This window comes from Pholcus phalangioides, unplaced genomic scaffold (genome assembly GCF_987345545.1).
Source record: "Pholcus phalangioides strain wild (caught in Gottingen) unplaced genomic scaffold, Ppha-v1.0 ptg000001l_1, whole genome shotgun sequence".
Lineage (NCBI taxonomy): Eukaryota > Metazoa > Arthropoda > Arachnida > Araneae > Pholcidae > Pholcus > Pholcus phalangioides.
Genome location: NW_028301594.1, coordinates 23,533,500 through 23,558,587, shown reverse-complemented (window position 1 = coordinate 23,558,587; position 25,088 = coordinate 23,533,500). Strand labels below are relative to the sequence as shown.

At 37.8% G+C, this 25,088-nt stretch overlaps 1 protein-coding gene across 1 annotated transcript; it reads left to right on the top strand.

Annotated features, from left to right (window-relative positions):
* Positions 1 to 1,574: 1,574 nt before the first annotated feature.
* On the top strand, positions 1,575 to 24,130 carry LOC149090129 (sodium-coupled neutral amino acid transporter 7-like). Its single transcript, XM_089232373.1, has 9 exons — positions 1,575 to 1,905; positions 3,643 to 3,764; positions 5,789 to 5,987; positions 12,247 to 12,382; positions 16,638 to 16,730; positions 16,938 to 16,995; positions 19,783 to 20,045; positions 22,906 to 23,105; positions 23,874 to 24,130. Exons 1-9 carry the CDS (start codon positions 1,764 to 1,766, stop codon positions 24,083 to 24,085), a joined length of 1,425 nt encoding a protein of 474 aa, XP_089088499.1. The 5' UTR covers positions 1,575 to 1,763; the 3' UTR covers positions 24,086 to 24,130.
* The last annotated feature ends 958 nt before the right edge of the window (positions 24,131 to 25,088 follow it).

The window sequence follows — 25,088 nt, the reverse complement described above, 5'->3', positions numbered from 1 at the left end:
GTGGTCTAGGGCATTCACCCGGAAAGTGAAAGGACGTGGGTTCGATTCCCCGAAGGGGCAGTTGAATTTTCTCTCTTTCCAAAATATATCTTCGCAACATCCAGTTGTTAAAACCTTCGTATTTTATATTCACCGAGAAGTTGCTGTTCTAACCCCTCGATGTGGGACTCTCTCCGGTAGCAATATTTTCCTGTGGTCATGTCGCCGTTTCTGTTGTACTCTCTGTGTCAGGAAAGTTTTCTGACAAGGACGAACCGGGTATCGAACACGTGACACCTCTAAACATCCTTTGGTACTTTAGGCGAGTATCTTATCGACCTGGGCTACTGCGCCCCCTAGCATGTGACATCAAGATCAAGCCCAGGTCGATAAGATACTCGCCTAAAGTACCAAAGGATGTTTAGAGGTGTCGCGAGTTCGATACCCGGTTCGTCCTTGTCAGAAAACTTTCCTGACACAGGGGTACAACAAAAAATGGCGACACGACCGCAGTAAAATTTGCTACCGCAGGGAGTCCCCCATCGAGGGATTATCGCACCAACCTCTCGATGAGTATAAAAAAAAGCCTGTCGTTCGGAATCGACAATAAATTGTAGGTCCCGGTCTAATTAGCCCTCGTGTCCAGAAAAATGACCGTGGTGCGACAAAAATGATCAATGATCAGTGACATCAAGCTAGTTTCTGTACATGTGTCTGTCACAATCACCAAGGGGAAAAAAACCATCGGACAACATCATAGTGGAAAACCGTCCTTGACAGTAGATCAAATATGCATAGGCGTATATTTGTTGTGTAAATTTGTGCCACTGTTCAGAACAAAAGCCAACTATAAATAGCGTTATATCGTTTTATTCCATATTTTGAAGATTTGTCTGATAAGCGTAAGAGAAGATATCTCTCTCATCCAAAGACAGGTCGTTTTCATGTAACATTTGCTTCAATGGAATTTATTACATTATAATACAATCGCTTCGAATTTTTCCTGATTCATATTCATATCAAATGCATCTTCTCGGTACCGACTTGAAAAAAGCTGTCCGGGATAAATAAAAAAAAATGGTTTCTCGTATATTACAGTTCTCCTAACACATTCCCGGATGTTTTTCCCCAAATAACTCATCGCATATAGGGTCGACACGCCTTGCACAATCGTATGTATGCATGTTTATCCTTACCGCGTGGCCGCTTACGCAATTGTATGTGTATCTTCCGTGTATTGACTGAGTTGTGTTGTGTGTATGTATGACGTCCCTGACATCACAAAGGCAATTATATATAACACTTTCTTTTTCGTAAAAAACACACTTATTTTTTTTATTTTTCTTGCCACAATCTTCTCAACTCGCTGTGTCATGATAGGTAAAAGAGAAAATTTACACAAATGTAAACTCCATGATTGGTCGACTGTGACCGCTACGTCACACACTCTCACGCACACAATAATGCACAATAATGTCTATCATATATTCAACGGAGTAAAAGAATGAGCGTAATTTTGATAAATTTTTTAGTAAATATACATATGTATATGTAATGTTGATGCAATATAATATATCTCTCCGAGATTTCGAGATGCTGTTGTTTGTTTTCCCTCTTTTTGGTGGTTTCGAAATGACCAGGTGTCTCAATCAGGTACCTGGATGCGATGAGACACCTCCGCTCTGCCTGTCAACATGAAATGCACATCCTCTGGAAATACTTCGTATTCAGACTCCAGTTTATTATGATCTAAAAAAGCTTCCAAAAGAAATCCACACATCGCCATGACGGAAGTGAGACCTACGGAATTTTGTGCCAGGGATTCCAATAAGACATCTGAAAAAATTACTATTGATAAACTGGAGGTATCTACCGTTCTTAATGGCGAAACCCCTTCGAAACCCAAGTCGACATCATCTGAAGAAGGTAATAACTATAACTGTACAATATATTTGGGTATTATACTTCTGAAAAATCTTTATCGATTTCGATTAATCAATCGTTCAATACTTGAACCTCCGAAACACTTTATGTTTTACGAACAGAGTGTCCGAAACGGAAAAAAAAAATTCTAGTTAGTTCCAGAGCTGAAGAGTAAAATATGAAGAAAGATCAGCGAAGTAAAAAAAAATTCAAACGTAATACATTTAAAGTCCGTTGTAACGAGCACGGCTTATGACGAGAATTATGTTCATTAAACTTAGATAATTAATTTACATCAACAAAAAAGTTAATTAATGGGAAAATATTTACATTAATTACAAAGAAAAGCCATGCTAAATAGACGTCCAATTTTTTTTAAACTTCGAAAATACAGTCAAATCCCGTTTTAACGAATGCCGTTGCAGCGAAAATCTTGTTCTAACGAAAACTTTTCTAATCCTCCATGTAAAGTTTAGATAGGAACATTGCAGAAACCTGGAATTCCTTTATAACGAAATTTCGTTACAACGAAGTGATTTCTCCGTCTCTTGGAATTCGTTATAATGGGATTCGGCTGTATGTTATTCAAGTTGCCAGTCATCATATATAAAAAATTGTGCAATTAGGTCACGAATGGTAAGAGCGGTCAAAAATGGGTTAATATTTTAGTTCAATTTTGGAATCGAGAGTAGAAAATTTCTTTCAGCCGTACGATCTTCGTGGAATAACTCCGTATGTTGATCAAAAATTTCAGAAAACTATCACTTTTTTTGGTAATTGAAGTTTAAAAAACATTTTTGAATGAGAAGGTTTCTTTTGCGTTGGCGTAAACGTTCCTGGCATAGATTTTATTCCAAAATATCCACGATATCTTTGTTTTAATTTGGAATTTGTTTCGCTCTCCAAAACTATGTCTAGTTGACATGACCTGCATCGTTCATATTTTAAAGAATATCGTACTCCATACTGTCATTTGCTGGTATGTATCCAGACATGAGCAGCTGCACGTGTGTGAAAGGATGCACAAATTTAAGAAATTTCAAATTTTCGTTTTTAATGTTTTTGAAGGGTTGCATTATATACAGAATGGTGTTTTTCAACCAGGGATGTGCGGATCCCCGGCAGTCGGCGAGTATCTTGTAAGGGTTCCGCGGGATTACATTCAATTACTATTATTGCATTAAGGACTCATTTAGTGTTGCGGAATTTTAGTTTATCGTTTCAATTATTTTATGATATGAAAATTATAAAAAAAAAAACTCACAATATATTTTGGATTCTATGGGGAAACCGCGTGAACTTTCGCTTAAGTGGGTCTGGGATGCATTGACCTTCACTGAAGGGATCTACGACATCAAAAGGTTGGGTGAAACACTAATATAGAGTAAGGAATGATGCGTGTTTGAATGCTTAGATACGTAAGACATCCTAAATGTGAACCTAACCATTTGTATATTTCAAAATTTTGCACTCGGCCCTCACTTTTAAGAGAAAAATACAGTTTTAAAGACATATGGTCTCTCTTATCCCAAATACTATTTATTAAGGATAATATGGAATAAGGGGAATTAAAATTACAGATTTCTTCTAGTGAAAGGTAATCGTAAAAAATTTGCAAAGTTTTAGTTGTTTTTTTCCTTCAAAAAATATATCTTGATGCTAATTCCATAAGTTCTTGTCATAATTTTAATGTTGTTCATAAAAATTTCATTTTTCCCTCAATTGATTAATTTTCCACAGGCATCAGTTGGTTGATGGCATCTTTTCTCCTGGTCAACGCGAGTCTCGGAACTGGAATTTTAAACTATCCTTATGCGTATGACAAGGCGGGAGGCATTTACTTCGCTACATTCATGCAACTGGTAAATATATAATTCATTCATATGTAGAATGTATCTGATTCTTTTAGCCCCATAAAAAACTCACTGCTGCAGATAGGAATGAGATAAAATATGTTGAATGAGATCAATGTTATGTATGATCAATGTAGCATACACGAAACTCACGAGTACGAAATTGGACGTGAGCACCTTGCCAACTCTTCCATGAAGATGATTCCTCTGCTATTCTAAGGCTCAACCACTCTCCGCATGTAATCGTGAAGTACTTCATCAGCACTCAAGCTCTCTGCGAACGCTGCAATAGTTTTCTGGGTGGAAAGAGACTTCGATTCTTTTAAGATCGTGTGCATATGGGGCCGTTCAAGTATTACGTCAGCAGATTTTCAGCCACTTTTGACCCCTCCTCCTCTTGTCAGAAAAGCCAGCAAAACTTTTGTCCCCTACCCTTCCCCGTCAGCTCAGCCCCTTTACATTGGGATCAGAGACGTAAGCGGGGACTGGGGTGGGGGGTGGGAACGAGTGCCCTTATACCCCCCTTAAACAATCAAAAACTTATTTTTTTTAACACAATTATTTTTAAAGAATTAAAATTTCGGAAGAATATACCTTTATACTCTTGTATGTTATTATTATCGATATCTGTTAATTTCAATGCTATTTGAAGGCTGAGAGCTAAAGATTTCTCTTTAATAAATTCATTACAAATCATCCTTAAGTCATATATGCTAAACTGATGGCCCGCGGGTCAAATGAGGCCCACCACCACCACCTCAAATATAATTTTTTGAAAATGAACCAAGAGGCACATTTTTACAGATTGCTTAAGTGACCCGTGGTGCAATTCCCGAGCATTTAAGCGGCCCGTGGTACATTTTCAAATAACCGAGTAGGGCCGTGGCACATTAAGAGATTCGCTTAAGTGACATGTGGAACAATTTTAGAGCACTTAAGTGGCCGTATTGCAGTTCTACTGAATTTACTCACGTTACTAGCGGAACATTCTCAGATTACTTATTATCCACCGCATATTTGCGGATCACGTGAGTGACGCGCGGCGCATTTCTAGAGCGCTTAAGTGTCCCGCGACACATTTCTAAAGCACTTAAATGGCTCGCAACACATTTCTAGAAACTTGAAGGATCCACGGAACATTCAGAGATCACTAAAGTGGCTCTATTGAGAACCTATCAATAGAAGGAATGTTAGTTCAAGTGCCCACACAAACTAAAGAAAGATTTCGCTCATTTTTGACACACCGAGTAAGATGCCATTAAGAATATTTTTTTATATTTTTATAAAGGGTAGCTGATGACGGAAGCATCGTTCAAACCCCCCCCCCGTCATCAAAAGGCAGAAAACCGAAACTCCCCTCCCACCTATCAATGCTGACGTAATACTTGAATGACCCCCCTATCTTACTGCCAAACGCTGAAGTGAAATCAATTCGAGAAGTGGCCGAGAGTGCGATTTTCAGAAATGATTCGAGCCTTGGCCTGCAAATTCGCGAAGTGGCCGGAAGTTCGATCACGTGCTCACTCAATATTTTCTCACCTCTTCACTCACTAACTCCTTGACTCGCTTGCTTACTCGCCCACTAACGCCTTGACTCGCTTGCTTACTCACCCACTAACTCCTTGACTCATTTGCTTACTTGCTCATTTGCTTACTTACTCATTTGCTTACTCACTCACTCACTTGCTTACTTACTCATTTGCTTACTCACTCACTAACTTGCTTACTCACTCACTAACTTGCTTACTTACTCACTCACTAACTTGCTTACTTACTCACTCACTAACTTGCTTACTTACTCACTCACTAACTTGCTTACTTACTCACTCACTAACTTGCTTACTCACTCACTAACTTGCTTACTCACTCACTAACTTACTCACTCACTTACTCACTTGCTTACTCACCTACTCATCCACTCACTCATGAAGTCACATTTTTTTTAAATTGTTTTTCGGTGAATTTTTTGAGATTTCTGTCTCAGCACAATAATTTGACTGTTTCAACCCATGTCGTCTCTTTTCATATTTTAGATAGTAATAGCAGTGCTGATCTCCACCATGATCATTTTGGCTTACTGCTCGGACTTCAACGGTTGCGATACTTTCCACGAGGTGTTACGGACCGCTTGTGGACCCATCGCCGAGCACTGCGCCGCTATCTCTATTCTCATCACATGTTACGGGATCTCCATCACTTTTCTCATCATCATCGGGGACCAGTACAACAGACGTGAATATATATTACTCATCATTCACACACTTATATACAAGGTGCACAGCTAACTCCTCACACTGCGAACTACTGGTGAACCGCTGATCATATATTTCCATACATTATCCAAATAACGTCTAGAATTCAGATACGTCATTCATATTTCAGGGGGTTGTATAGTTATTAAAACAAAAAAAAATAACTTTTTATATGGACATCCTGTCCTCAAAAACTCGATTGGAAAGTTGTTTCCCGGTCTCTCCTGGGGCCAAAAAAAAAATCCTTGCTTTTAGGTGCAATACTCGCTGAGATATTTGAATTCAAAAACGAAGAAAGTTGTTGAAGAAACAGCATAAATGAGGTAAGAAGCGTTGTCCGTTAGTTTATGCTGTCCTCTCCCTTTGCAATATGAATGACGTATCTGAAGTCTACACGTTATTTGGATAATTTTTTCTAATTGTAAGTATACCTCTAGGATCAACGGTTCACCAGTACTTTGTAGCAAGAGGTGTTGGCTATGCACCCTGTATATACAGGGTGTCCTGTAAGTGCTAGCACGGCTTTATCTCATAAACCGTTTGTCGTAGATTTAATATTCCAATTAAAAAAATGCTCAACAGACGTTCAAAAATTAAGCTGTGCAAGTTTTGAGGGTGAAAATACAGTGTGTAATAACTAAATAAAAAAAAATCTAAATTTTCTGATGCCCCCCCCCCATCTTTTAACATCTAATTAGAAAGTTATTGTCCTGTCTCGCCTGATGCCAACAAAAAAATATTCCATGTTTCTAAGTGCAATATTCACAGAGATATTCGAATTCGAAAAACGGAGGAAATGTGAGAAAGGACGGCGTTAAATGCGGGTAAAACGGTTTTCCAGCATTTAACGCTTTCTTCTCAAAACTGGCGTAGGGTAATTTTTGAACTCCTGTGGAGCATTTCTTAAACTGGAATCATACCTCCACGACAGACGGTTGATGAGATAAAGCCCGTGCTAGCACTTACAGGACACCCTGTATATAGACTATAATATACTATAATTTATGTGCATATAGTTATATGTTTATGACCATGACATGCGACGACGGTGATGATGTTTATGAATGTAGACAAATGCAAACAGGGTGCAATACACATCATTCCTTCTTTTTAGCAGTTTTCTCTCGCACCCATGGAAAAGCATCTCTTTGACGCACAACCACGAGAAAGATGGGCTGTCACTTCCCATAATATTGTTTTGCAAAACTGGGAAAAAAAGTCCAGTTTCTCTTCCTTCTTTACCTAAAACTTTTATGCCCCATTGTGCGAGAAGACATGTCGAAATTACTACAAAACTCATCCACTTACATATATATAACCCGAAATATATTTATTTGAATTCACGAGGCAAAAACAATGAATTCTTTTCTTCTTCTGAGTCTAAAACAATAGACAAGTCTCAAATCGTCAACAGCATGAAAACGACAATTTTTCTTGCCAGTGACAGGGTCGCACATCGACATGTAGGTCTCTAACGATCCGTATAGAGATATTAAAAGATATTTAAAAATGGCGTGGAGCCACGTAAAATAAATCACCTTGAAAATATCTTGAGTGAAGGCATTCAAGATAGAGTATTCCCTATACACTGAGTGGCCACTTTATTATGGCCACCTGACACTTTTAAGCAAATGCGCTATGGCGTCACAGTGTCTGTAATTCCAGGTATGCGAGCATAATATAGTAGGATCTCTTTTGAATCGGAACTCCTCGTTATCCAGGTGATTCCGGATTAGAGAGAATCTTCCAGATGATGGATCAACTTTTGCTTATATCCAAATTTTTCATATTTAAAGCAGTAAGGGACCGTTCAAGTATTACGTAAGCAAATTTTTTTGCCATTTTTGACCCCCCCCCCCTTCTCAGCAAAATTTCGTCATCAGTACTGCCCCTTTGAACCCTAACGCACATTGGTGGGATAAGAGACGTACACGGGGGGGGGGGGCAAAGGAGGCTCGTTCTTCTCCCCCCCCCCCACGATCGAAAATTTATTTTTTTTAATGCAAAAAAATATTTTTTTTTAAATTGAAATTTCAGAAGAAAATACCTTTAAATGTTATTATAATCAATTTCTGTTAATTTCAAAGTTATTTGAAGGCAATGAACTCAAAATTTATCTTTAATAAATTCATTGCGACCCACCCTCTATATATATAAGCCATATAATGATAAATCACATAAAGGTCCTTGGCCCGCGGACCAAATATGGCCCTGGGGTTATCAGATGTGACCTGCCCTCTTCAAACCTAATTTTATAAAAATGATTTACGGATCGCTTAAGTGTCCCGTGGTACAATTCCAGAACATTTAAGCGGCCCGTGGCACATTTTCAGATCACTTAAATGACTCGGGACACGGTTCCAGAACACTTAAGCGATCCGTGACACATTTAGAAATCCCTTGAGTGACATGTGACGTAGTTTTAGAGCACTTAAGTGGCTCCCTCCAGTGCGGTTCTATTCTACATCACTCAAATTACCCGCGGCACATTCTCAGATTATTTAAGTGATGCGTGGCACAGTTCCAGAGCACTTAAGCGGCCCGGACACATTTCCAGACCACTTGGATCTGAGAAAATTTATAGATCACTAAATTGGCTCTGTGTAGGGCACTTATCAATAGGGGGGGATGTTGCTTCAAGTGCCCACAAACTATCGAAAGGTTTTTCTCGTTTTTGGCGCGCCGAGTAAGATGCCATTAAAAATATTTAGAATATGGGCATTATTTTTATGGGCATCTTTTTATCAGCCACCTCGTTGGGCATTTTGCCTGTTGTGGCGTTGTATTTGCATTTGTATTTCATATTTTCATAAAGGGTGGTTGATGACGAAAGCATTATCCAACCCCCCCCCCCTCCTTGTCATCAAAAGTCAGCAAATCGGAAACCTCCTCCCCCTCCCCATCGATGATGACGTAATACTTGAACGGCCCCTAATATACCTGTTTGAGCACACAATTGACATTTTCCCCTTGGAAAAAAAATCAAGAAATGTATGTGCGTATAGAAACAGATGATGTAATTAAAACCATAATTTCAAATTTACATACCGTTACTAGTTATCCGCTGAAAAAAAAAATCGTTATTATTTTAAACATTTTTTGTAGTTATTTCTTGAATCGAAAAAAAACAGGGAATTTTTTTTTTGTTTCTGAATATCGCAAATGGCATATTTTCCGATTCCATGTTCTCCACGTGATATTCGTACTGATGTTCCGCATTCTGATGATACGATTGTTTTGACATGCCCCCCCCCCCCCACAAGAATGGGACTGACCCCCCAGTCTTGGGACCGGACGATTGTCATCATTTTTTTTGTTTTTTCACGCTATAAATTAACTATAGAGAGGCCCGTGGAAAGGCTGGCATGGGACCTGCGAAAGGTTCCTGCCTAGTGGCCCTGCTCCAGGATGAGGGGGGCCATGGCTTTTGACGTGCGTTAGGTACTTTCTGAGATATGAGCGTTTAAATAATTTCGTTACGAAACTTTTCGCGAATGCTCCCAGTATCGTCAGGTGATTTAAAAGACGTATCCCTGTCACAAAAAATAAATAAAGCGTTGGACGGCACACAAGTTGGCAAAACACCAAGGTTAACTGTGCAGCACTGAGGAATAAATACAAATACAAATACAAATACAACGCCACAACAGGCAAAATGCCCAACGAGGTGGCTGATAAAAAGATGCCCATAAAAATATGGTTGTCATATGTTTCAAAAATACAGCAACCCAATTAAAAATGCAATTAACACAAATTACAAACAATATATACACATGATAAAATATTATACAATGCCCATAAAGAATACTTATGGTTGTCTTATTCTAAGAATGGATAGCTTCTCGATTTACCCCAACATGTTTATCGTATTTCTTTTTAAACGTGTCAATTGTGTTACAATTTACTACCTCCGGGGGTAAGCTATTCCATTTATTAACAACCCTATTGGAGAAAAATTCCCTGCGACACCATAACCTTGCATTGTCCCTCACCAATCGATACTGGTGTCCCCTTGTAAAAGCAGTCGATTGGCGGTGTACTAAAAGTTCATGGTCCATCCTATCCATCCCATTGAAAATTTTGAACACTTCGATCATATCTCCTCGACACCTGCGTTCATCCAATGTAAACATATTCAAAAAATGAAGTCTTTCTTCATAACTCAAGCCCTGTGTGCCAATAACGACACGCGTAGCTCTTCTCTGCACCCCTTCAACCAAGTCTATGTCCCTCTGTAGGTATGGTCTCCAAAACCTTACAGCATACTCCAGTCCAGGACGAACTAAGCCTCGAAAAAGCGGAAGAATGACTTTAGGAGAACGCGAAGAGACCTTTTTGCAAATGAGACCAAGCATTCTATTCGATTTTTTGACAACCGCTGAACAATGTTCAGAAAACTTAAGTCGCTCGTCAATGAGAATTCCCAAATCGGTGACTCTAGTTGCATCCGGGATAGTGACACCATTCAACTCGTAAGAGAACCGTGGGTTGTTCGAACCAAAATGAGCGACCATGCACTTATCTACGCTAAACGTCATGCTCCATTCATTTGCCCATGCTGCAATCTTGTTTAAGTTGGTCTGGAGCAACTCCCTATCGCTTTCATTTCCGATTACCCCCATTAGCTTCACATCATCTGCGAATTTGCTAGTAATTCCATCGATACCCTGATCGAGTTTGTCGATAAAAAGTGAAAAAAGTATGGGGCCAAGGACACTTCCCTGAGGAACTCCACTTGTGACGTCTGTCCAACCAGAGAATTCCCCGTTCACCATAACTCGTTGCGACCTATCTCTTAACCACGATTCTATCCAATTCAGCATATCAATAAAATGAAGATAACAAAAATACATTTTTTTTTCTTTAGATCAAAACTTGACTTTGTGAATAATCACATTCATCGAGACACTCAGTTTCCATCATTGTTCCCCACAAGCCCGAAAATCACAGTGGACACCCCCTCCAATAAGTGGTACAGAAAATAAATAAAATGGCTGATGCATTAGAAAAGGCCGAAACCAGAATTTAAGTAAAGAAAAACACTAAAAGAGTCCCCGGTTGAAAGAAAAAAAAAACAATTCGACCGAAGTGTCCCGGATTTGAATGGTCCTACTGTACTTGAGCTCACACTTTCCAGTGCAGATTCCATCATGCCTGCTTTTAAAAATAGACTTGGGCAATAATTAATATATTAAGGATATGATTGACATCTACTTCCAATCTTTTTATTTTAATTTTTCAATGGATTGCCAATTAATGTATATGAATTGCAAATTATATGAATTACGAATTAATTATATGCTTTGCGAATTATAGTATATTTCATGTTTTATACTCATGTTGTTTCCAAATGAATTCATTAAGTTCTATTCTAATATCCAGAATAACAGCTTTGAGGAGTACAAACAGCAGCTAGACGATCTTATGAGACTACTCCACTTTAAAGGATTTTGTTGAACGCGTTCTACACTGTAAACTTTTTTCACTGTACGCGTTCTACACTGTAAACTTTTTTCACTGTACGCGTTCTACACTGTATGTTTTTTCCAACAAATTTGATCAGGGAACAACCAAAGGTAGACGGAAGAGAAGAAATGGAGGACGGCGGGGGGGGGGGGGGTAGCTGAAGTTCTTGTAGGAGAGAAGTATAGGACTAAAATCTAAATTGTAAATTGTATTTAAACGCAAAAGAAGTATTAAAAGTGAGCATAAATTGATTATTCCAAGATAACTAGAAAAATTTCAAATTTTATACGGTTCCAAGGTACACGATCTTTTCGATCTCAAGGAGAACTATGTTCCACTAGTTGTAAAATAATATTTTAATACCTTTATTCACATAAACATTATGGTTCATGAGGTGAATGCATAGATTATAATTACTGAATGTAGTTCGCGCTAAACTTGCAATGCTAAGAAGAAACAAAGCAAAAACAAGCGCACAATTTCGCCACTAAAACGTGCATACTTCCAAATATCTGCCAAGATTACCGACAAAGAGCTGAAACAACATTCAGTTGTGAGTTCTTAATGTCTTGCACTCCCCAAAACATCAGCTAGAATGCAATACCATTAAAACTATCTCAAGTATTTCAAGGTTTGTGCTGAAGGTGCAACAGTTTCCCCTATAACACTGCATTTTTTTTTTATCAATCCTGTCTAAAAGATCTGAAAATTACTTTGTACTTTTATTCTTAATATTCGAAATCATGTTAATTATTATTATTGTTATTTTCTAGTATTTCTGTCGTTAGTCGGTCCGAATTTCTGTGATAAGTGGTACCTGTCCAGACCGTTTACCGTAGTTTTGACCACGGCGGTTCTCATCGCCCCCATTTGCTTCTTCAAGAAGATCAATTTTTTAGGATATCTGAGGTATGTAACTGTAGTATATACTGAAGTATGCTGAAGTATATTGAACTGTCGTTAGTACTGTATACGTACGTATTGAATTCTAACACAATTGACACGTTCAAAAAGAAGTACGATAAACATAGTGGGATAAATCGAGCAGCTATCCACACTTAGAATAAGACATCCGTAATCTTTTTTATGGGTAGTATATTTTATGAAGCATTAACTATTAGTTTTTTTTTTCGTGATACGTATATGCTTTTATTCTGGGTTGCTTTATTTTGGTTATACAGTAGAACCTCTCTTTTGCGGACACCGGTGGAACAAAAAAATTCGTCCCTAAAAGAGGGTTAATGAGGGGTTTCAAAAGCATACTTTTATTATACATTATACACAGTAAAATTGTTATTTGGCCGTAAAGGAGGGGTGGCCGTATCTTACAGGTTTCTGTTAATAGGGGGTTTCACTGTATTTGACCTCGTTGGGAATTTTGTCTGTGACGGCTTGTGTGTTTGTATTTGATATACAGGGTGGGTGGAAAGTTCATGACATATTTTAAAAATTAAAAATTCCCACATTTACACATTCGAAAAATTAACCAATTTACATTTAAAAAAAAGTGCATCGAAATACTCATCATGGCGGAGAGGTGTTATGTTTTTTTTTTTTTTTTTTTTGATAAATTAAAAAAAAAATACTTTCAAAATTTCATTCACGGATGGCGCTGTATCTTGAAAACTCAGCATTACACTTTAAGAAGCGACGTAAGTGATGTCAAGAATACCGTGGATTGTATGAGATGGACCACCTGTTCACGGCTACCTCACTTTCCAGATTCATCCCCCCCCCCCCCGATATTTATTTCTTCTTGTGGAGATATGCCAAAAACCAAGGCTTACGCCTCACACAAAACCAACATCAAGGAACTGAGGACAGAATCATTGAAGTGATCGAGATTCTTCCGCAACCGATGTTTGCAGATGCGTGTGTGGAAATTCGGTACCGTTCAGATGTAGTCCGAGCTACAAAGTATGCTCACATTGAAATGCGGATTTTTGCGAACGCAAATTGTAATAATCATTAATTATGCTCTTCTAGTGTTATGTCAAGAATTACATGATACAGCATCATGTGGGATTAAAATTTCGATTTTTTTTTAGTTTTCAGAAAATAAAATACGCTATGTCTCTACGCTATGATAAGAAAATTTTTATGCAAATCGCACTTCTCTCATGTCAATTGGTTCATTTTTATAACTGAGTTTTAAAATATTACATGAACTTTCACCCACCCTATACTTGTTACATGTATACAATATAATTGCACAGAATTAATAGTAGCCTTCTGCGCAAGTATACTCAAACTTATCCCATTGCCGAGATCTTCTCCAATCTCGGCTTGGTGGCAGAGTCTGGAAAAACTCCGATAGTTATTGAATGTAAAGAAAAAAAAAGAATTATTTTTTTCTTCATCTAGAGACATTGCTACCCAGAAATAAGTTCCCCACTTCAGAGAGCTCTGGGAGGGGGGGGGGGGTTCATATACTACTCCAATGAGACAAAAGTTTTACTACAGATGATTCAAATGATGCACTTGCCATTTGTTAAATGACAAAAAACCGTCTATAGGTGGTGCTGGAGCACACGTACAAATATTGAATATGCTTAGATACACAGGGTGCATAGGTAACAGGGCGTATGGCATTTTACTGGTGAATCGTTTTTCCTAGAAGCATATTTTCAGTTGGACAAGGTATCCAAATAACGTGTAGTACAGATATGTCATTCATGTTTCAAGGGGTTGTATAGTTATTAAAATATAAAAATTAACATTTTATACAGTCCCCGTATGCCCCGAAACCCAATTAAAACGCCGTTGCCTTGTCTTACCTGATATAAAAAAAAATCCATGAATTCGAATATCTCAGTGAATATTGCACTTAGAAACATGGATTTTTTTTTTCTGTTGGCATCAGAAGAGACGGGCAACAGCTTCTTAATTGGGTTTTGGGGCCCACGGGGACTGTATAAGTCAATTTTTTTATTTTAATAACCATACAACCCCTCGCAACATGAATGACATATTTGAGTACTACGCGCTATTTGGACACTTTCCCTAACTGGAAGTATGCCTCTAGGATCAAGGGTTCACCAGTAAAAAAAACATGCGCCCTGTTACCTATGCTCCTTGTATAAATGTAGGACTGAAACTAATCTCTCGATATGTTTCCCTTCATTATGAACAATGTGCTCTGATCGAAAAACAATATTTTCCACAGCTGAACGTAGTGAGTTTGCCGAAATACACTGAACATGGCGCTGAATGTTCTCCTGTGTGATTAGAGCACATTGTTCAAAATGTGAACGGAGAAGGGGCATATTGAGCAGTTTTAGTGCTATTATTAGTGCACCGTACATGCACCTCGTACATATTCCTCTGCGGAATTTCTAATGACATGGTTACATCAGGGACGTGTTGTTAAGTGTATATATGTGTGGCCTTAACGTATTTGTGTTGTAATAGCATTGCTTGTTGCGTGTTCTTGTTGGTGCTGCCATCCATATTTTGATGTGAAGATGGTAAATGCTCGAATTTTCTGGTTATATAAGCATCGCGTGTTGAAGGTCTGCCTTCAACAATCCGTCTCTGAGGAGTGATATTTTCAAATGAGAGATCGGCTCGCATTCGCGCCTTGAAGTTAGAAAACCGCAGAAAACCAACTTCCTCAGTTTTAGTACTACATATTAAGTATTTATATAGCCCCGTTTACATGTGCAACAAAATATTCCGACACGGAGTTTGTTGTTTTGATTTTAATTATCTGTTATATGATCTCAGAGTGATGATCGTTTTTATATATATTTTATTTTTGTTGCCATTGTCCGATGCGACAATGTTTTGTTGTTTATAATAAAACTTTCCGGAGACACCCATCCTTCGGGAATGCTTTGATATCTCTCTGAAATGGGAAGCGGGGAGTGTCCGGTCTTCAAAGGTCAAAGGTAATAATCACCAAAGCGATCCCCAATCTTGCACATGTAAACGGAGCTTAGGTGTGCTCTAGTGCCATCCATCAACGGGTTTTTGTACTATTTTATTAATTTAATAAATGGCAAACGCATCATTTGAATTATCTGAAGTACAAATTTTGTCGTCTCATTCGGAGCAAGTATAGAAAACATTCCAGAGCTCTCTGAAGTAGGAGGGGGGGGGGGAACTTATTCCATTCTAACTCTGCTCAAAATCATCTTGTTGTTCCATACACCTAACAATCGATTCTCGCCCTTGTCACGCACAAGCCGAACTCGATGCCAAGTCGCCGTCGTAAATAATTAATTAGTTTTCAACTCAATAGTGTTTGTTTGTCTCCAATTTTTTTCACAGCACAGAACGGACGCTTTTTTTATTTTTTTAATATCATATCAAAGAAAGTGATGGTTCATCTCCTTCCGTAGTATATACACGGCGTGCGTTGATAGCTCATGATAATGATGCGAATTATCATGTGAATAAGATACTGGTGTCACCGAGAAAGAACAACAACGTGTCAACCGTCAATGTTTTTCTAAAATTTATTTTTCGAGACTTCATTTCCTTTTATACAGTAAACATTGAATTTGAGTGGAACTATTTTCAGAGACTTCATGAGACAGTCACAACCTGGATTTAATTTTAAAATACAGATTGAGAATGTTATCCAGGATTTTATTCTCTCGCTCGAATTCCTCATAGTCTAGATCAATGTTTCTCAGCCTAGGGTATGGGAGTCTGGGTCATGGGAGAAAATCGAATGGAGAGCCATCACAGTTGGTCAGGAAGATGTGAAAAAAAATCAGATGTGAAGAAATAAAGCATTTAAGTGAAATATGGTGGGAAAATTGTGACTACTTTCAGTAAAAAAAAAATCCATCAGCACTACTTATACAACCAGTATCATCTTTACGTGTGAGCCTATCCAGGCATAGACCGGAAAGCCTCGTGTCCATAGACTGCCTAAATGATGAGACTTGATACTAAGCTTTTCGGGAATAAGTATGTAATGTAAACTGTTACTACCCGATTAGTGCGGGACCCCCAAAACATCACTCTTTCATCGGGGCGTATGATGTTAAGATGGTCCTGCATTGAACCTTCGCTGGGGAAAGTTCAGTGACCTCTAGCCCAGAGCCTGGAGATCGACCTCACTTAAAAATTACTTTTGAGTTGTTCGATTTCAATATAATCACTATATATAAATTTGTTAATAGTATCTCTTAGATTCTCGAATTTTTTGCAGCACCATTGGAACATTCTCCATGTTTTACACCATCTTCTTAGCAGTTTACGAATACATCATGGTGGACGCAACTAAAGGACAACTCAAAACATAGTAAGTTTTGACCATGTCTAATCTCCGATATATATATATATATATATATATATTAGCGACTTCTTTGTATCTCGACAACAAAAACGTGCATTTTTGGAATTGAAATATCAATGGATATAAGAATAAAAAGCACTTATATGGATTTTGGATTTTATAGTTTATCTCCATATAATACAATCACCAAATGGAATTTTTGTTGTTTTCCAGCCCCACAGATGTCATCGAGATGTTCAATTCGTTCCCTGTATTTGCTTTTGCATATCAGGTAAGCAAACTATAGTCTATTTACTCCAGGTTCTAGAGTTTTCTCCACGACATAGGTATGATTTCTTCTACCGTATTTCTGATACAACCAAAGTCACCCCTAAAGTCGTGAGATGGAGACGATAACCGTCTGTGCTACACTATACACGGTGGTTGGTAAGTATGCCTCCCAATAATTACACGCGTGATTCCTTGTGAAAAGCTAATATGGGAAAGTGCTTTCAGTTTTTTTTATTTGGCAAATAATTAATGAGTTATAACGCTTTATAAAAATTAATGACGTCTCTTCATGATCCTTCATAATTCATCGAACGTACACCAATACCTCATCGGATATTGCTGTTAGTACATCCGTTGTGCTAAGCGCCCATTGCCATCTGCTCGTCCGTAAATCAGATGCATGTCAGCTTATTCTTCGTTCGTATAGTCAGCCATCACGACACTCATTGAAACAGAAAACCAACTGCTACAGATGGAATTATGAGATATTGAAGTTCGAGGTTCATTTTACTAAAACATGTAAAAATATTCCTGTAAAATTTCAGAATTTTTGGTGCAGTTGCTTTTTTTTTATCTTAACGGATGAGCTCAAAAACTACGATTTGAGAGAATCGCGTTCAAAGTGTTTTTTCAGTGTTCAAAGTGCGTTTCTTATTCACGATTGCACTATATGTAATTAATTAATTATTATTATTATTATTATATTATTTCATTTTATTTATTTTATTTATTTTTTTGAAAAACAAATGAATCAGATTGACACGAAATATTTCACGTTTGATTTTCATTTGAATGAAATAATTTTAAAGTCATATTTGAAAAATTGACTTCAGGGGTCGTGACACCCTTTGAATGAATAAAGTATCACTAACATTTTTGAGATGAGATTTTTTTTTTCCAGTTGCAATTTAAAAGTTTTCGAAGATTTACATTTTGCATCACGGCTTTTGATTGTAATTCTGCAACACAATTAACTTGATTAACACAATAAGCTTATTGAATGAAATCGATCACATTTACAACAAGCCTAAATGAAACCTAACCAATACAATTTAAAATTTTTACGACATCTCATTTATGTTATGAGTGTGTGTATGACACAATACTCACAAAGCCATATTTAGGAAAACAAGCAGTAAAGATCATCAGTTTTGAAAATTGAGAGCTGGGGGGGGGCATAATTTTGTGGGGGAAAGAAATTAAGAAATGAAATATAAGAGCACCTCGAAAAGACAACAAAATTTGTATTGCCTAGGGCGGAAAGAGTCTGGACAACATTCCCCCCCCCCCAATAAATACACCTCAAAAAAAGAAAATTCGTCATAAATAATGATAAAATGATCGAGGGTGGAATAAATTTCGAAGTCGTGTCAAAATGTTTCTCATAAAAAATGTAAAGTACCGGTATATGTATTAACATTTCAGCGCGATAAATATCAGTTTTGCAGTCACAAAGAAATCAAAAATCTTCGTTACAACATATATCGGTATGAAAATATATCTCGATGAGTAATCAATGGAAAAAACCCTGAACCATTAATTATATTGAATATGTGAATTCATAAAAAGTTAGTTTAAAAAATTAGTTTAATTAAAAGTTTCTGATTCAATCGTTGTTATTATCTTAATGTTTCCACCAGCCACACTTTTGTCAAGAAGGTACCATTTTCACATCCTTCATTGAAGGAAGCTTCTAACGCGTAACATTTTCGATGAAAGTTTGAAATTGCTCAAAACATATTGTCCTGTTTCATTGACCAACGTATGATTAATTCGAAAGACAGGGTAAAAAAACGATTGCTCACTACACACTCTGCACTGTATGCACCTTCCCTTAAAAGATTTCACTTAAAAGTAAAGGGGAGCAAATTACCACGTTTCAGCGAAAAAAGTGTTGATTTGGTTTAAAAAAACTTTTCAAATAGATTTTATTTGGTTAACACTTTACAAATCTGGTAATATATTTGCCAACATAGTGGACGAAGCTAACACGTGATTACACGCAAGCCACACGTAATAACTAGGTTATAATATCACAGTATATGGAGAGAAAAGCGCCAATCGTGAAAGAAGAAGGCCGAACTTGATTTCTAACGAGACAATGAATGAATGAACGCCAGGGTCTCTGCCACCGGACTTATCCCGTTGCCGAGATCTCTTCCAGCCCAGCTTCGTGGCAGAGTCTGGAACAAAGTGAGTGCACCTAACAGTCTGAGTGTGTAGCTAGTGTTGTGTATGATATTTCAGTGATGCCATCTATACTTCAAATTATGAGTGAAGTGTAATGATTGAATATTTGTAACGTTGTAGGCCTGTTGCTCTCTGTGGCGAGACTTTTTAACGGGGAGATCGGCTCGCATTCGCGCCTTGAAGTTGGGAACCACAGAAAACCAACTTTAGCCGACCACCACTGTGGGGTTCGAACCCGGATCCTCGCATCGTGAGTCCGTCACTATAACTACTCGACCACCACAGCGGCTTTCTAACGAGACAGAATATTTTAGTTAATTTTCAAGAAATGACAGTGAGTAACGTAATTTCTTTCTGTTTGGTTGTTTGGCACGTAACTGACCGTTAGAAAAATGGCACGTCACAAAATTTCAAAATGTTATAATTCCCTTAATTTTCGTCCGATCCAAAAACGAAAACCACTTTTCCATACTAGTTTTCCCCAAGGAATCACGTGCGTAGTTATTGGGCGGTTGATAATTACCACCCTGTATATAATTCAATTGAATTTTTTTTTCTTCATTTCTATATAAGTTCATTTTAAATTTTCCTTAACCAGACGCACGAGATAGTTGTACCCGTTTACGCATCCCTGAAGAAGAGGAATCTCAAGGAATTCAGCAAAATTTCTGCCTTCACGATGATGCTCTTATTCCTATGCTATTCGACGGAAGGTGCGTTCGGATATCTAAATTTCGGTACTGCCGTAGCACCAGATATCATAGCGGGATACGGGGCCAACGACCCTCTGGTTCTCATCGCTTTGGTCACGCTAGCTATAAAGATGGTGTCCACGTACCCTCAAGTCCTGTTTTGCGGACGGTAAGATTACTCGAGCAATTCTTACTCTCAATTATATTAAGAGTCACTTTTATATTTCTTTATAATTCCACTTTAAATTCTTACTTGAAGTTTGTGACGAATAAAAAGCAATAGAGGGAGCTAGCTGTTTTTCAAATGGTAGACAGGTTGTGTTATTTTGTTATGAAGTCTTAAATACAACGGGGGTGAGAAACAATGTGAAAATTTTGAAACCGTGGTTCTCAATGTTTTTATCCCATGGCTCCCATCTTATCCAGGGCTCCTTACCCTCATGGAGACGTGAGACCCTTTCTACTTATTGAAATTAGTCACAACTAACTTTATAATGAACAAAGATTTCATAAATAAGATCGATCTTTGTTATCCTGGGCCAGGCACGGATCCAGAAGAAGAAAAAAATAGGTCTGTGAAAAATACGGGAGTGACGAGATCCAACGAGCCTACACAATCGCTATTCCCGACACATCACTCCTACCCTGGGCTAGAGTTCAATAAGCTTTCTTTCTTGGGGGGAGTGGTCCTATGTATAGTCGTCTCACTTACTGGGGGTTCCCGGGCAAAATGGTGTTTTGGGGTGCTATACGTAGCTGGAAGTAACCGTACCAACTTACATATTTACACTCTTTCTTTTCTTTCAAACGGAGCACAACTCAGTCTATCGCCATGGGCAATTTACTACTTAGCGAGTTGTGGCGAAAGTGTAAGTGTGTGTACCTAACAGTCTGAGTGAGTATTTTAGTTTTGTGTTTTGATTTTTCAATGCTGCCATCTATATTTCAGAAGTGAAGTGAGTGAAGTGTAATGACTGAACATTGTATCGTTTGTAGGCCTGTTGCTCTTTGTGGCGAGACTTTTCAATGGGGGGATCGGCCACATTCATGTCTCGAAATTGGAAACCACAGAAAACCAACTTCAGCCGATCACCACTGTGGTGAAGGGGTCGAATCAGGGACCTAGCAATGCGAGTCCGTCACTCTGATCACTCGACCACCACACATATGTACACTCAAAAATCATAATACCAGATGTTACTATGTAGGCTCTTTATTCACAAGAGGACCCCCAAGCCATGCCCATGGGTTAAGATTAAGATGGCTCTGGCTCCATGACAGCTCGGCTTGATTCTGAAAAAATATTCTTTTTTCCCCAACATATTTGGAACACTTGGGGAAACTATTTTTTCTCATCTCTCTGCGGGCCATCTTCACCACTTGTCGTGGCTCCCCTTTCATTTGATTTTCACCGTGGCCCACTTAGAATATTCCAGGACCACAAAGGGGGCATATGGCCCCAGGTTGAGAACCACTGGTTTAAAGTTTGACTGTAAGATGCGTTTTCTGATGAGGAATTCGCAAAAAAGTCACAAAAATGAGTTACCTAACTCGGTCAATTTTGGTAGTGGAGGAATGCTTTTTTTTATTTGTTTTACATGTCAGTGCATGAAACTGTTTATATTAAATGCAATATAACTTATGAAATTTCGGAGAGACAGCAAAAAAGTTTCGTTACTTTTCCAAACGGATCTTTCAGGTTGACGTCCAGCAATATATTTGAAACATTTTTTTTTCTTTATGTAATTAGAAGTTTCTGTAAGACTGACAGTTCTGTATTTAGCTATACCTGAAAACGATAAGCGAGCAAATCGTATATAATATACAGGATGTCTAGAAATGGACACCCAATTTCAAAATTGAATACCTTTAAAACGTTTGTGAATAAAAAGTTCTTTTTTGCTGCATATCTGTCATACAGCCCGTAAAAGTTATATCATAATCTTTCCTGGGTTTAGTTAAAAATTACATCGATAGATGACGCGGAGCCGGTGCAGTTGTCATATGCATAGTAAGCTGCAATTTTTTAAATTTTATAGATGGAAGTAGGGTTTTTTTTTTAGTGTAACAGAGAGAGTAATATGTTCTATTATTATACTCGAGACAAAAAGCTTTATTGCTTGCTGCTGTCTGTCTATCACAAAAAAAAACTATCTGTCACAATTCTCAAAATGAAATTGATTGTTAGTTTTGAACCGGTGTACAGAATGAAAATGAACAATATGGATGCCATATATTGTTTGTTTTTACATTCATACCGGAGTAAAGTTTATGCGCCGAAATGTCGGTTGATATTTTTTTCGGGCGTGCAAGAACTGATTTCGCGGCAAACATAAAAACAAGTATTTTGGAGCATGAAATTCACACCGTTGTAAGGTATGGAAATGAATAATATATGGTATTGTAACACATTTTTTATTCGTTTTCATGATGCATAACAGTTTGAAGTCGACCACTTACTTCTCTTGAAATATTACCAACGAATATTTTGTTTTTATTTGATAGATGACAACAAGAGTCTCGTGCTTTATAATGGATATTTTTTTAGATTTTTTGTGCAGAAGAGAAATACGCATAAATATATTGCTTAATTTCTCTATTTTAAGCAGCATGCGAGTTTTTAGGGTTTGCTCTTTTAACGGATACATTAATCTATATCTGACTGACAATGAAAGGTGAACGACTGCATTGTGTCTCATGTGTCGTTCAAATTCGTAACCACACAGTTCCGTCGAACCTGGTAATCAAAATATTACAGACTGTGTGACAAACATGCAAAAATAATTGATTTTTTTTTACTGTTCACCGTTTTTAAGATATTTTATAAAATCGTCTGGATGTTCCTTTCCGGGCACCCTATACCCGTGTCTTCTTTCTACCGACTCTCTTCTTTCATCTCTCTCTCGAATTGTTTCAAGATTTTGGGAGTAATTTTAGTGCTATAAGCTGATGAATAAAGGTGCATCATTAGTTTCTGCACATATTAGTGTATATCTTTTTTTTTTCTTCTTCTTCTTCTTCTTCTCTAGAGGAGCCTTTGATGGCCTCTACTCTACTGTCACAAAAAAGTCTGCAGAAGAGATGCTCAAATACGAAAAACAGCGTAGAATAATTATGACGACTCTGTGGCTCATCTCATCAGCCGCCGTGGGTGCTTTCGTGCCAAATATAAGCATTGTAATACAAGTGCTTGGATCATTAGCGGCCGCCAATACTTTCATTTTTCCAGGCAAGTACTTCTTTCATCCTTTCCCCATCTCCAATTTTGGTCCCGAGGCCGAAATCTATGGCAGGCCGCCTGTATAGTAAATTTATAGTGTGAAGGAAAACCAAAACAAATCTATAATAAAGCCTTTTTTCCAGCCAAAAATTGACAATATTGAAAAATAGAATTTTATGAATGTTTAGTTAGAAAGAACCTTTGGAAAAAGAGGTTGTTTATCTCCTCCGGGAATCGAACCTGGGTCCTCCTGCATATCGGGCAATAACGCTGACAAAATACACCCGAGACACAACCTTCTTTGGTTTATAACGCACATTAGGCTAGTCGTCCACTTGAAGCCACTACAAGTCAAAGCAAGTCGCGTGTATGCGCAAAACAGATATAGTAGGTACGTGCATACACGAGATTTGTTTTCACTCGTGGTAGCTTAAAGGGGACAACCAGCCGAGGTTGAAGGCTTGTTATGAAGTTGAAGGTTATGTCTTTGGTTAACGCACTTTTTCCCGATATGCCGGAGGACCCTGGTTCGATTTAGGAGACAAACAACCTCTCTTTCCAAAGATTCGTTTCGGAACAACATCCAGGACATCCTGTCTCTTAAATCTAATAAGATTTATCCCAGGCACCCTGGTGGTAGCTCTGCCATTCTAACCCTTGCGGGGACCATGACCGTCTAGATTTTGTTTAAAAAAATTTCTTAAATGCGTTTTACATAAACTATATGAAATAATCATTGAAATGTCTTATTGTTTTTTTTCTTTCGAAAAAATACAGGTCTCTGTTTATTTTACTTACAAGTCAGAAAAAAGGTGAAAGAGAACGGAGGGAAAAGTTATCGCCGCAAGTTCCTCATCGTTTCGTCTGTTATCATAATAGTTATCGGGGTCTGTATGTTCGTAGTGATATTCCTCGAAGTTGTCATAGGAAGTTTCATCTACAAAAAAGAAGAAAAGGACAACGCATTCATCGTTGGGAATTGCACGTGAACAAATTACATATCTTCTGATGATTATTAAAATAATTTTATAATTAAAATGGGAGGAATAGTTTCATAATTGTTGAAAGAAAGACCATTAAATCAATAATTTAATAATTATTGAAAGAAATAATTTCAGGATTGGTCGAAAACGCATTTCGCAATTCATTAAAATTCATAATTAATGAAAAAGTTTTGCCGAATTATCAAAAAGATATTTTCAGAGCTAATGAAAAGTATTTGCAGAATTAATTATAAATATTTTCAAAATTAATGAAGATTCAGGATTGATGGGAAGATATTTTCAGAATTGATGAGAAAAATATTTTCAGAATTGATGAGACAGTAAAAAAAAGGAATTGATAGAAATTCATGTTTAATAAAAAAATATTTCAGGATTGTAATGAAAGTTCATAATTAATGGAAACCCTATTTCAGAATTAATGTAAAAATCTATATCTTATGAAAAAATTATTTCAGAATTAATGAAAATTCATATTTTCTAGAAGTCAGAAAAAATGGGAAATTCATATTTAATTTGTACTTAATCTCAGAAAAAAATAAATAAAATTCTCCAAAGTATAGCCTCCCTTCCCCCCCACCCCCCATATAACTCGCTGCCCTGGGCCCCACTGTGTCACCCCCATCTATAGCAGAAGGACTCCGTGCGAAGCTCGTAACGTCACTAAAGAAGGTCGTCTCGCCTATAGTCATTGGATATAGCAGGCCGACAAATTCGCCATCTTTACCATTTCTTGTAGTAAATCCAATGGCTATAGGTGAAATTACTTTCTTCAGCGACGTCACGAGCTTCGCGCGGAGACTTTCTGCTATAGATGGTGCTGGCTGTGGCCATCCCTCCCCAGCGCGACCCAACCCGCAAGGGTAAAAGGCTTATATCCCGGGAGGGACAGAGCCTGGGCCGTGACTGGTCTGTCAGCTGTGTCCATCCGTCTTAACGATGTCACCATCATTTGGTTTGAGATTGGAAGCCCCGTCACCTAGATGACGCA